At 36.3% G+C, this 14,683-nt stretch overlaps 2 protein-coding genes across 2 annotated transcripts in view; both read right to left on the bottom strand.

The window, feature by feature from the left end:
- The window catches only part of LOC134794442 (solute carrier family 22 member 3-like), a 361,574-nt gene that overhangs the window by 316,492 nt on the left and 30,399 nt on the right, over positions 1 to 14,683 (bottom strand). The window lies entirely within an intron of this gene.
- On the bottom strand, positions 1,114 to 14,342 carry LOC134794420 (protein takeout-like). The gene is made up of 5 exons (XM_063766230.1): positions 14,208 to 14,342; positions 7,959 to 8,178; positions 3,515 to 3,642; positions 2,146 to 2,298; positions 1,114 to 1,534 (listed from the first exon to the last, which is right to left on the bottom strand). The coding sequence occupies exons 1-5, from the start codon at positions 14,260 to 14,262 to the stop codon at positions 1,383 to 1,385; spliced, it is 708 nt and encodes a 235-aa protein (XP_063622300.1). The 5' UTR covers positions 14,263 to 14,342; the 3' UTR covers positions 1,114 to 1,382.

Genomic DNA, 14,683 nt, shown 5'->3' with positions numbered 1-14,683 from the left:
GCAATGTGGGCATATATCATCTTCTGTCATATTCCCAAGTCAAATAAAACGTCACTAAATGGTCACTAAGGTAAACTAGTGAAATTGATCTTCTTAACGGCTCCTAAAATATTAAACTGGACTTGTCTAAGGGCCAGTTGCACCAACCACATTTGACAGACTGATCAACGTCAGCCGGCGCGCCCCGGCGCTTTACTATGAAACTTTCCATACATAAAAATTTAGCGAACTCTTTAACGATACGAACAGTTTGGTGCAACCGACCCTAAGACTGTTCTGTTCATACATCGTAGTTATAAACTTATTCAAAAGCTAAGAACTAAGTTCTCAAGAAGTCACAAACTATACTCAAAATTATGTATGACCTTTGTACAGAATTGTAGAAAAATCTTAACAGCGCAATGTAGTCGACGTTACAGCGCCATCTACCATCAAATTTGGCAACTAAACTATTCTATATTGATTTCCTTGACGGGCACTTTCTTCTCGAACATCTTTTCTCCGGTTTTGGTGGTCCCCTTGGCCTCTTTTTTTACCCCTTATCCCCAACTAGTCAATATTTAACTTTTAGGTTTGGAGTATAGAGTAAAAAGAGTGAAATCTCTTATGGTAGAACAGTTGCAAAAGTGTCCAACAGTCAGCTGTAAATAATAGAACGTTCCAAATCTCTCCAGAGTAGCGCTAGAGTAGCTAAGAACCAAAAAGAATAGATAGTATAGAGGGGTCCTGTCATTGTAAATTTTGTAGTCACGGTAAATTTACTGCCATCTATCGACACACGACTAAAACTCAAAATGAAAACGAATAAAGTTATCAAAAAAACGTATATATACCTATGGATAAATGATTTTATTATTTTTATATCATTTTGATCCATGTTCATTCACTGATATCTATGTGTTAAAATTGTTAAATATGAAACGGTGTCGTCACGCCATCTAGCCGAGGATAGGCTAAAGGTGTGTGCGCCATCTATTCGAGAATGACTTTTACTTGAATTCCGAGGCACGTTTTTTCCTTAGACTTTATTCGTCTTATACGAAGTTACATATGTCTTTGCTAAGAACGTAGGCGTTATTGACGGAGAGAAGTGCGCTGTCAATGATTTAAATTATTTTATCAAATATTTTAGGTATTGTAGCGCCACCTATTTAAGGTTTTTTGACTGACACTTTTTTATACATGGAGATTGTTTTCCTTACCTTTACCTTCCATACGTTTAGGAACTACTACAGTTACTAAATGTAATCATTAATCAAACGCTTTCTTGTTTTCTAGAAAATCGCAAAATTCTCTTTGACCTTACATAGAATTGTAGAAAAATTAACAGCGCAATGTAGTCGACGTCACAGCGCCATCTACCATCAATTTTGGTAACTAAACTATTCTATGTTGATTTCCTTCACGGGCACTTTCTCGAACATCTTTTCTATGGCTTTCACGATCCTGCTGACAATGGCGCTGGTAACGGGGGTGCCGACTTCGTTGTAGATCTCCTTCCAGTTGGTGTTCGCGAATTGGTGTATGGTGTCGGCTGGAGAGAGAAATAGTTATGTCAATGGCGAGATACTAATATTACTGATGGTTACTGTTTTATACATTGAAAATATGTACGTTTAGATATAAGTACGTAATTTGTTCCTCAGTCAATAGATTTGGCTGAAATGTAGCATACCTATACCACGAAAACTGTATATTATTATACATTAAAACGAATGGTGAGTGGTGACGGCATCAAGTAATCCTGTTTTTTTGTGAGCGACCAATTCTATCAAAATAATATTAATGTCAGAAATGAGAGTCAAATCGTTTCTTACTAACGGAAATTTACGGCATGTCTGATACGCGTATATTATGTTTAATTTCATAGATGTATAAAACATGACGTATACTTCCAGCTGGGTTTACCAGTAGGTACTGACCGGCTAGCATGAGTTGGGTTCTCGCACGCGGGTCCATACTTGAAGTCGCGCTAGATGTATATGGAGTCGCGCTCGATACGCAGCACGGCAGCACGGTCGCATTTTTATCGCCTGTCGCCAATCATGCCTCTGTCACGTTCTAACAAGTATATGTAAGTGCGAAAGTGACGGGCATAGCGACAGGCGATAGAAATTGGTCTGATGTGTAGACTAAAACACTTACAAGCCTGCTGGTTCCCGTTGAACAAGTTCTGGAAGGCGTAATGCACGTTGGTCTGGACGTCGGTTGTGAACTTCCAGCTGGCGACCTTCCAGAACTTGTCTCCGTTCTTCTCCACGTCGGCCGTCTCGATCTGGATCTTCACCAGGATGTCGCCTGGAGAAGGAGTAATATTGTGACCGTTGTGAAAGCATTGGTGGCTTAGTGGAAAGCATAAGCAACTTTCAAACCTAGGCCGTTTTAGTTACGTTTTTTAATTTTTTATAGTTTTTGGGATTTTCATGTTTTTTCTATTCATTCATTGATCACTTACATTCTTTTGGTTCCATAAGTAATAGGGCGCCATTCATTTAATACGTAAGACGATTTTCGACAGTTTTTGGACCCCTCCCAATGTAAGAAAAAATAAGAATAGGCCTATCCCCATGGATGTAAGTAAAAAGAGGTAGGGTACCAGGCGCACGATCGTGAGCCATCAAATATAGGTTCCGGAACCTATATTTAGTTAGTCGTATGGGTAACGCCAACCTGTCAAGTTGTCAAAATCGTTGGATCAAATTTTAGTTTTGTCAACTATGAACGTCACACGTCTACATAAATAAAAGGTCATTGCCTACCCCCTCTCCTGTGATAAATTGATAATAAACGAATGACGCCTAGCTACTTTTTTTAGCGTTTTTCGATAAAAAGACACATCAAGATTGTTTACACTTTTTCTAATGTTAAAATAAGCAAAGTATAGAAGCAAGGAACTTTAAAAACGAATGCCAATTCTTGGGATTAGGTTGCCATATTCGGACCTCGGTTCCGCTAGGATACAGCCGAGAAAAGCGATAAGATGTAGAATTTATCCCCTGTAAAAGCTAATAAAGTCAATACATTCTTAGTGATGTGCCATTATTTGTATTTCTGCCTTCCTGGATTTTTCGGGAAATATTGCCAATCAGAAATATTCCCGTATGTTTATTTTTCTGCTTTATTCAATGACGGAAAAAGTCGAAAAAATCAACAATCATAGTATTTGTATAGTGTAAAAAAAAATTTTGCTATAGGTGAACATGTACCTTCTGCATATAGTTTGGCCCAGGACTCTCAGCCCGATTCAAACTTTAAGATACGTCAATAAATAAATTCTTATTTTAAACATGACAGAGATAATCATATTGTCTTTGTTTTACGCTAGTACTAGCACCCAAAAGAAAGGGAAGAGCATAATTTTCCTGATTCTTACTTACTGATAAGTTGTGTTTGCCAGACTGTAAAAGTATATGAAAACCACAAAAATAATAATAATAAAAATAAACGCCTACGATATTTTTATAGCAAAGATTTCTATAAGGAACAACATCTCCATATAGCGGCAGGCACTTACGGATCTTGATCTTGTATTTGCCCTTGCCCTCGATGGGCAGGATCAGCAGCTTGCCCCCGAGGGTGTAGTCCCCAGTTAGCTGGAGGTTGGGGCATTTCACATCCAGGTTCATTCTTCTTCCATTGCGTCTGAAACGACAAATGGCATTAACACGGGGGGTATAAATAGGCGACTGGGCGTGTTACGCTGTCGTTATTATATTTATTCATATATTCTTACTAAAGGAATCAATTCACTTTAAAACTTTTTCTAACGGATTATCGCATGGGTTTCGGATCGGATTATGATAGATAGGTATGAATGATAAAAATTAACAATCGAGTTAGTAAATAACCACTTTCTTAGAATCGATACACGTTAGCATACATAATTATCATGTTTTTGACACCAAACTGTCACGTACGCATTCGCGTCAGAGACGTAAACTGTCACACGTCGTGGAGGTACGTACGTGACAAAACGCCGGGTGTCCGCTAACCGCAGAGTCACCTGTTTGACTATGTTTCCGGATCTTTACTATATCTTAATACCTACCTATTTGACTGTTCAAAATACCATAAATGTGGACACATGCAGTCTTTTGATACTTTTAATTGAATTTTTTCGATCGATAAGTCTAATGAGCTTAATTTTTCGAATTGTAGAATCGATTATTAAAATTGGTGTTTATTTTAAATGAAAGACAGACATGCGACGTCACTGTCAAATTAGCTACCTACTCTTAGAAGTTGTTAGCGATTTGTTAGTAGTGTAAATTTCATGCAGGGTGTGAAACAAATGTAATGTGTATGTAAATATGTATGTGTGTGTTAAGTAGTTGTTATTGTTATAATCTTATTAATTGTTCTTGTGACTTAATCTTGAACATTATCTAGATACACGGCTTTTGCCACTTTTAATCCTAACACCGCCTTATCTTATAAAATTACGACAACATGAAAATTATAGCCCTGAGTTAACCCCTATTTAATGTTATAGTCATGCCACTAATGACTATAAGTACTTATCTAGGAGGAAAACTAAATTACTGACAATTAGACTAGAAGTATCAGATACCTCGTTTCTTGCAACAACTTTTTTCATATCAACATAATGTTTTTAAATCTTTTTTGGAAAATTTAGAATATTTTTATTTGAATTAATTCCTAGTTCCTGCTTCGGAGAGTTCGGACCTCCAAAACAGCTGAAACTATTCCTTCGTGTTGCAATTTTTTTTACACGTTTTTATCTTAATCCTAACATAATTGCTAACAGGCGAACAGGAATGTGTATTGTCAACATCTGGCAACTTCAAAGCGACTTTTCTTTGCCCCTCGTTCTAAACTACGGGCGGTTTCAGACTAGCGGCAGTACGAACTTATACGCGCGTTACATTTCCCTACACTTGGTTTTCACGAGCTTACGCGCGCGTTACTTTTTCTAATCTACCTTCAAACTACACTTTAATGGGTCTTCCCCACGGAACTTGCAGATTTCCTAATTTTATTGTATTATCGGTATAAAAAACCGGTTGTACCTAATTCTGTCAATTTCAAGTGTTAACCCTAACGAGCATTATTAAATTCCAATTATAACCGCAACTATATTAAATCCTTTGATGAAGATTTTGTGGTAACGTTAATTTAACCAGAATAGAGGAACACTTAACGGGTGTGATATAGAAAACTAATATAGATTGAGTCAGTAATAAAAAACCCAAAATAATTATAATCGTTCTATAATTGTTGAACTCAATCCGATTTAAACCATTTAATTAGAATGATAAAAATAAGATAATATTTTTGTACTGCACGGATATGATGGATTCTTATCTACGTGACAGCGCGATAAAACGGTGTCCGTCACTTTCTATCCCGCGATGTTAAAAATTGACAGTTATTTTATCGCGTGTATTAGACTGACAGATTGATATGACTAGTGCTGCACCGTCTTTGTCACCGGTAAATTGACGGAAATAGTTGGTAATATTTCGGTAATATTGCCAACTGTTTTAGAACATTCATTTTTTAAATCGTATGACCATACGAAAATATAAAGAAATTAATTGTATTGGTACCTACTGATAATTTAACGATCATCAAGAATGAAACTAAATCCAACATTTATTTTAATCATTCCTTTTTGTTAATTTAAGGGTGACAACATATGTACATAATTAGAAATTATTATTTTGTCAGCAATATCCTACTTACGGGCCTATTACCTACAGTATTTATTTATATTAAATTCGATGAAAATCATTTTCAATCAAAAAATCAGAATACTTAGAAGCAATTGTTTTGATCCGTTCAATAAAACAAAATCAAAAGCAACTCCATTTCCTACACTATAGGGTCAATAGTCAGTTTTTCGCCAATCTGATTATATTTCCCGATCGAATCAGGACGTGCGGACGCAAGCGCCAATTTGGCTCTCCGAATTCAACCGCCGATAATGACCGATATTACCGATAAAATGAGGTGCGGCCGCAAGAATACCAATTTGTGACGCCAGTATTTTCGTTCTGGGGCATTTTTTTTAATTTAGAGGGCTCTAATATCACCATAAATCTAAAATTGGAGATTGGCGCCAATTATTTTCCTGATCAAATCGACCGATTTGATCAGGCCCGTCTGGATACCGGTGTACACTGGCAAATTTAATTTTTGTTTTCTTATTAGGGTGGGCCTTAGGAAAATGGCAAGACACTAATAATTATGACAATATTATTATGTTACTAATAAGAAAATGTTTCAAAAATATAACTGAGATTAGTCTAGAGTCAGACCAAGCTAACTTAGCAGTGATTTCGATAGCACAGACTGTGCAAGTGTTTTGTATTTTAAGGGCGTTTTCTAAAATAAATATTGAAAACCTGATTCTTTCAAATATGAACGTTCTTGGGCTCATTCTACTCAGAATCGACAGCATTCTCCATCCCATCATTAAAAAAAGATGTCCCAAAATGTTCATTCAATTACGTCACGTTTTAGTAAAAAAAATTTTTCACTTGTATGTGCGTGACGCAATGGAACGTACAATTTTCATACAAAGTTTTGGGACATTTTATTTTATCATCAGAATTGAATATGCTAGTGATTCTGAGTTGAAAGAACCCAAAAACACCAGGATCTGTGAGAATCAGGTTTTCGATATTTATTTTAGAAAACGCTCTTAAGCGTCATCATTTCATAGAAGTTTGGCGTTAAACATAACACTTTTATTTTCCTAGTCATTTTACCTAGTTCTTTGTATTCGGGGCCATTTACTCTTCATTTTCAAAATTACCTTCACTATTGTTTTTTATTCTTTTCAAATGACTAAGTTCTCATGACAATTATTATTAGTTCTCGTCCATCTAGGATGAAATAGAAAAAGGCTAAGTACTTAATAACAATACACGGAACTGGTTACAGCAATAAAGTATAATTGAGGCATAATAAGAAACAGTTGCCATTGTAATCCTGCCATTTTTTATACCCAATTTACACTAAGCATCCTCGTAACGTCATTGTTGCATAACTATTAAAACACTGTCATTGGGTAATAGTAGACCAATTTAAGAAACATTTTCCTTAAGGGCCTGTACACGCTATAACAATTACGTATTAGGATCTATGTAATGCCATACAGATAATTAGTGTAACTAATACTGTATATTAAGATAAGTATAAAAGTCATGACACCTGCTGCTAATCGAATATTAAAAAATAACCTTTGGCATAAAATTATAAGATCCGTTTCATGAGTTATTGATGGTACTGAATTGTTTTTTTCCCGCTCTGATATCAGATAATTTTCCTGCTTAGAGTCATTTGCAACATTCCCAAGAGGAAAATTTTCTGAAAAATGTTTCTTATAACAAAGAAGGAAAGTTGTTGGTCTCGTTGTACCTATAATATAAAGTTATTGTCAGCTACGACACTTTATAGGTACAACGGTTGACAGAACGTGTTAGTATTTATTGTGCTTACTAACCACTTTAACACCTTTACGAATTGTGAGTTAAAGGATGACTCACGCCAGAACGGTCCGGGTCCGGGCCGAGGCATCCGACACTTCATTTTCTATAAAAACCATCACGTGATCTCCGATCATCCATTATAGGAAATAAAGTTTCGGACTCCTCGACCCGGACCCGGACCGTTCTAGCGTGTCCTCCTTAACTGTGAGAACTGTGAGTTAGCTATATTATGAGATCCCTAGCGGCTGTCATCTTGATTGTCACTGAATAGAAATTAAATACTGGGTCGAAGTGGCCATCGGCAGGGCCAAATAGGATGAGGCCGCGACCAAACGCGGGCCAATTTGTCATGTTTTGTATATTTTCTGTACCTACTAACTTAGTTATTAAGTCAAAATTGTTACTAACATTATATGGATCTTTGATCTGCAATAAATGTCATTTTTTATTATATTCCTTTGACTGTACGCCCAGCTGCAATATAATGTAAATAAAACTTACTTGAAATTGGGAACATCGCAGTTCTTCAGCCCTTTAACAGTGGTGTCTCTCATGTCAAGTTCGAGACCGGCCTCTCGCGATCCCGCTTTGTCGATGGTCATGGGGTCCAGGGGCTGCAGACCCAGCTCTGGGACCCCGGCCGTGACGAAGGGGATAGCCTTCTTGGCTGAAGCTAGCAGGCAGGCTGCGTCTGACGCCTTGCAAGCTGTCAGGAAGGGTGCTGGAAGGAAGAGTTTGAGTTATCGAGAGTTCGAGTAGCGTCCATCAATATAATTATATTATTGAGTATGTATGAAATATGTAGAAGAATATTAATGGTTTAAATTCCAGTATTTTTAATGTATTTTTATCAGGTTATTCAATTGTTTTTGATAGTTTTTCACTACACTTTATAAAACATAGTCCCCCGCCTGCCGCGTCTGTCTGTTTGTTCCCGATAAACTCTAAAACTACTGAACGGTTTTTTATGCGGTTTTCACCTGTCAATAGAGTGATTCTTGAGGAAGGTTTAGGTGTAATATTTGTTAACCGGGGCGGATCGCTAGTATCTAATAAATATCTCTTTATTTTCCTCCTTGCCCCATTTTTATGTCTCTATTTAGCCCGATGGTTGACTGGTAGAGAATGTCATTAGGCATTAAATATTACTCCATTTGTATAATATTTTCGTATGTTGTGCAATAAAGTTTAAATTAATAAATAAACTTGCGGAAAAGTCGGCCAATATTAGTATGGCGAGATGGCGAGACATGATATGTCTCTGCCGCAGATCTATTATATATTTAGTCAAACCTATGTATATACGTATGTATATCCGTAGCTAAATGGAACATGACTTATTTATATATGATTCTAAAATCGATATATTATATATTTATAGAAGTAAATATGGAGTAGTAGTAATTTGTTATAAGCTCTAAAGCTCGTTGTTGTTAATGTATGTAAGTCATAAAATGCAGTAACAAAGCGTACAGTCTTTTGAATTCAGAAAGGTGCAATAAATCTTTCTATATTCCTAGAGCCCAAGGTGATGAACGTAATAAAAATAAATTATATAATAATTTGTAATACAATGTATTGTATGTATTCTTAAATGTATATTTATTAATTTGATTACAAATTTTAAGTTGTTTTAACTTTTTATTGTTATACACCCCTCTTTTACCTAAACCTATTATCTGTTTGGTCTAATCGTTGAATGGTAGAGAATGCCTTCGCGCATTAAGTGCGCCGTTTGTACTTTATTTCCTGTGCGAAAAGACTAAATAAATAAATAATACTAACTGGAACAACACTGGCACAAATTACATCATTATCCTTATACATATTATTATAGTCCTTTTCTTAAATCTGGGTCGGCTTATCTAAGATCATTACAAGTATTCTCAAGACCGTTTTAGCTTACGTTTGACATACCTGTACGTACATAAACTTTATATTGATGTTAAAGCTAGAATTTATAGCAAAACTCACAAATATGACAAGTCTGCCTAAGAGTTCCACGGACCTTGCAAACTACGCATGCAATTCGATACATTACCGACTAATTAGGTGCAATAAATTCAAATCGACGCCGGAATGTATCAAAAGTTGCATGCGATTTGTTGTAAGGTGAGTGCAGCCCTTTAGGAACCACTGACATGCATTTGACCAAATTTATAAAGTATAAATGGTCCGCGACCTTATAGATTTGACCTGTCAGCTATCAACAGTGACATTTCTGATCTACAAATTTTTTTTTGATAGCTGACAAATCAAATCTATAGAGTCTGTGCGGAAAGAGAAGAGTCGTGGAATGTATGGGGCCCAACAGTTCCAGAACAAAAAATTCAAATCCATATCAGGCTACGGGACGTTTGGATATGAAAGCAGAAAACCGATAATTCTTGTAAGATGTGATGTAGGGCGTTGGTTATGAAATGAGAGATGTCAATTGTCGATCTCATTGGGAATTAATCGTGGTAATTCGTCCGAATTTCCAAAATTAAACTTAAGGATAAGGATGCCAAAGTATTTCCTTATAAGACGTAACATCTTACTGACTTATAAATTATAAACCTGCGTTGCAGTACTTTATGGATTATTTTCGAATGACTTGTTAAATATGTACTTTACAAGTTTACACCTGTGACATGCATGGCATTATTATAGAAAACAAACAGATGTGATCGTACATCATAGTATCGTTAATTTTCCATAATCATAACGAAGTTGCAGTTTCTCGGAAATATTGCCGAAAGGAATATTCCCGGAAAATACAATATTGCCAACGGTAACAATACAGAACATTCCAGACTACTTAACCAATGGTGACCTATTAACAATGACCTCAACAGACGAACAAGTATTATTGGCAATAACTGTAATACTTACTGAAGGCTTTCTTCATTCTTTGCTGATTAATGTAAATAGGTAGTTTAGTGATGCAATGCCTGTAGGAGTTTTCCACCTATTGTCTTGTTTTTTGCAAAATTGTAAGATGTAATTTAATTTAAGACGGCAGTTGTTATTATTTAATTCAAATGTAGAATTAATACGAATGTGTGTAAACTCTACTTTAACACTACCTGTGACTACCTATATGGAGTCCTATCATATGTAAGTACCTAACTATTTTATATGAGTAAACTTTATGTATAAAATCTTAAAGAATCTTTATTACGTACCTATTACTTTGTGTATTGTGGTATAAAATAAATTTCAAAAACACAGCTACCAAACTATAGAAATGTATTAAAAATAACGTCTATTACGCGGATGAATAAAACTAAGTTAACTGTACTTAATTATACATATATTGTGTAAATTTATAGCACTATAACCATTAGTGAGGATATTTTTTAATTACCTAATCATTGTAAACAATCAGGAATGTCAGTTATGGAGTTGACAAGTTTATAGTTTTTTATAGTTTTATTGTTCTGGGAGCGTCTCCGCATAACATTTGCAGTTATGGCGCATAAATTAACGTTAATATGTCCCATCGCCCACGCTGTTAACTGACAGTTCGTAAACCTTATTGCAAAAGGCATAAGGTCCACCAATGGATAGTTAAGAGTGTTGCTGTTATATACTTACAATATTTTTATTTTATTAAGACTAGACATCAGGAGTTTTTTTGATATGTCGTATTTTTAGCTCTCGTAATATCGTATTGAGCACTTGTTGGTATTGCACTGAACTTCAAAAATCACAAAGGACCCTTATTTTGATTATATGGCCCCTTCACCAAATTTTTCAAATTGTCAGCACAAATTTTCTCAACCTATATCTAATATCTATCAAATATTAGCTGGTCAAACAAGTGTGTCAGTAGAAAATGGCGCGAAATCCAATTTTTCTATGTGACGATAACCCTTAGCGCCTATATGTTTTAAATATGCCGCTCTTTTCTACTGACGGAAATAGCTTGACGGAGTTTATCTAATTAACTGTTTCGTATGGTGACATTAAATCTATCTATACATATAATAAAGCTGAAGACGGTCGAAAGTCTGTACATGGAAGATATTTGAAAAAAAGTTGGCTGGGGATACTTAGAATCGATAACAGAACACGTTCCAAAAGTTTTTAGAATTTTTGTCTGTCTGTTTATCTGTTTGTCTGTTTGTCTGTTTATTTGAACGCGCATCACGTGAAAACGGCTGAACGGATTTTGATGAAAACTTTACTAATCTGTCGAGAAAATCCCCGGTCAGGTTATAGGCTATAAAAATTCAACCCCTAAAAGGGGGGGTAGCCACAATACCCGATTGACTTAAGTTTGCCCCTGAATCTTATGGCGCTACTTAGGAAGGAGGGGCAAACTTTTTTCAAATATGTGCTACCACTATTGAGTACCCTGGTAAACTAACAGATGGCGCTGAATTTAATACGTTGTGGCATGAATACGCAACCGAGGAAAGATTTTGCCAAATTGCGACTGCAGCAGCATTACTCTGTTGCAACGTTACTGCTGTAGCACTGTCAATTTTCGTGATAAAATTATGTGACTGACTTCCATACTAAAAGTAAAAATGTACAACTATCTATCAAATTGCCTATTTATATCGAAAAAATTTCGCGCTCGCTTCGCTCGCGTTTCCAATCACTTTCTAAGATATGGCGACTGCAGCAGCATTACTCTGTTGCAACGTTACTGCTGTAGCACTGTAAATTTTCGTGATAAAATGATGTGACTGATTTCCATACTAATAGTAAAAATGTACAACTGTCTAACTGTCTATCAAATTGCGTTTGTATATCGAAACATTTTCGCGCTCGCTTCGCTCGCGTTTTTTAACACTTTCTAATATATGGCGACTGCAGCAGCATTACTCTATTGCAACGTTACTGCTGCAGCACTGTCAATTTTCGTGATAAAATGATGTGATTGATTTCCATACTAAAAGTAAAAATGTACAACTGTCTATCAAATTGCGTTTTTATATCGAAAAATTTTCGCGCTCGCTTTGCTCGCGTTTTTTATGCCTATCTAAATGTATGGCGACTGCAGCAGCATTACTCCATTGCAAAGTTACTGCTGCAGCACTGTTAATTTTCGTGATAAAATGATGTGACTGATTACCGTACTAAAAGTAAAAATGTACAACTGTCTATCTAATTGCGTTTTTATATCGAAAAATTTTCGCGCTCGCTTCGCTCGCGTTTTTTATCACTATCTAAATGTATGGCGACTGCAGCAGCATTACTCCATTGCAAAGTTACTGCTGCAGCACTGTCAATTTTCGTGATAAAATGATGTGACTGATTACCGTACTAAAAGTAAAAATGTACAACTGTCTATCTAATTGCGTTTTTATATCGAAAAAATTTCGCGCTCGCTTCGGTCGCGTTTTCAATAACTTTCTAAGATATGGCGACTGCAGTAGCATTACTCTGTTGCAACGTTGCTACTGCAGCACTGTCAATTTTCGTGATAAAATAATGTGAATGATTTCCATACTAAAAGTAACAAGGTACAACTGTCTATCAAATTGCCTATTTATATCGAAAAAATTTCGCGCTCTCTTCGCTCGCGTTTTCAATCACTTTCTAAGATATGGCGACTGCAGCAGCATTACTCTGTTACAACGTTACTGCTGTAGCACTGTCAATTTTCGTGATAAAATGATGTGACTGATTTCCATACTAAAAGTAAAAATGTACAACTCTGTCTATCAAATTGCGTTTTTATATCGAAAAATTTTCGCGCTCGCTTCGCTCGCGTTTTCAATAACATTCTAAGATATGATAAAGGTGACATTCGGTGGCGACTGCAGCAGCATTAGGTACTCTGTTGCAACGTTACTGCTGCGGCACTGTCAATTGTCGTGATAAAAAAATTATGTGATTAATTTCCATTATCAGTTGTAATGCGGCAATGAACGTCACTCAATTTACCAAAAAAATTCAATGTAATCTTGATGACCCTAGGGAGAGGGGGCACCATGGTCTAGGAATGCTTAGGGTATCAAAATATCTTAATCCGGCACTGGTCGTTTGCGGAGTCAAACGATTTGGGACTCGCATTTTATACGCATTAACTACCATGCATTCCCGAAAAAAATCGAATCATTCCCGAAAGTCTCGCAACGCATTGAGGTTACAAGGAGTCCTCAGGAGTCTGAAGAAGACCACGGTGAGTGGCGGTCTAGCCAGGCAGGCCGCTTCGCTTTCGCTCGCGCGCGTATACCTTACGGCTTACTGTATCGTCCGATATATACACCTACTACTCTGTCGCTTAAATCACGTGTAAAATTTGAATAAGGCCGAAACAACTATTGACTTTGGAGTGTAGTTTTATTTAGTGGTACCTAATTGTAAAATATTTTATCTGGACTACAGTCCTCTAGCATATCCATCTGTCAACTTTACTTCAAGTTCCGCCTCCAGGGGAGAGGGAGAGAAATTAAGATTAGAAATTAGCCGCTTACTGACACAGACCGAATTCCACGCGGGCGGAGCCGCGGGCACAGCTAGTTCCTTATAATTTTGCAATTTTGGTACAATTAAAACTAGGTATAGTACAAAAACAGAAATAAGACTCAAATAAAACATGGATGAATTTTAATCGACTATATCATTACCAAAAATCAGGATTTTCCTATTTAATTATTTAATTTAATTAAATATTATTAATTTCATTTATTTGTAAGTATGCTGCAAGACAGCGAATCAGATCATATCGAACTGATAAGATATTATATTATATTTTTAATTAACATACCACAATAAATACATTTTGTAGATATTTGTATTGTATCTTACCAACATTAGCACTGGCACCACACGCCAAAACACAAACCACGATCAGGAACTTCATTATTTATTTTCGCCTAACACCTTAACGATACGTCTCGAGTAAACAATGTCGAGGAGGCTGCGCGCGCGCCGCCGCTTTTATACGGCGCTAACTACTGTCATTATAGGTGTAACGAGACGATCTTTAGACTCAGAGCTAGCGGTCAAAGTATATTATCAATTTTAGTAATGATAAAAAACGGGTTGCACTCCGGGAGTGCCGGCAGAAGTAAAAACTCAATGACATTGTAACAGTGTTTCGATCAGGTTACGTGTCCGTCTTACGTCTTACGAATCTTACGGTCACGTGACCTGTCGCGAGTTTAACATTTTTCCCCATCACAAAAAGTGCTAAAGAAGTTTTCACTTCAAAAACAAATCATGAGTTTATCATTAGAATTGAAGCGTGGGAGGGCCACCTAACAAAGGTGATATTAGTCCCT

This window comes from Cydia splendana, chromosome 10 (genome assembly GCF_910591565.1).
Source record: "Cydia splendana chromosome 10, ilCydSple1.2, whole genome shotgun sequence".
In the NCBI taxonomy this organism is placed as follows: Eukaryota; Metazoa; Arthropoda; class Insecta; order Lepidoptera; family Tortricidae; genus Cydia; species Cydia splendana.
This window is presented reverse-complemented; position numbering and strand designations above follow the sequence as displayed.

Coding starts and splice junctions, on each gene's coding strand:
- LOC134794420 (XM_063766230.1), bottom strand. CDS start 14,262: ATGAAGTTCCTGATCGTGGTTTGTGTTTTGGCGTGTGGTGCCAGTGCT. Junction 8,179..14,207: donor TGGTGCCAGTGCTAATGTTG/GTAAGATACAAT, acceptor TCTTCCTTCCAG/CACCCTTCCTGACAGCTTGC. Junction 1,535..2,145: donor CAACGGGAACCAGCAGGCTT/GTAAGTGTTTTA, acceptor TTCTCTCTCCAG/CCGACACCATACACCAATTC.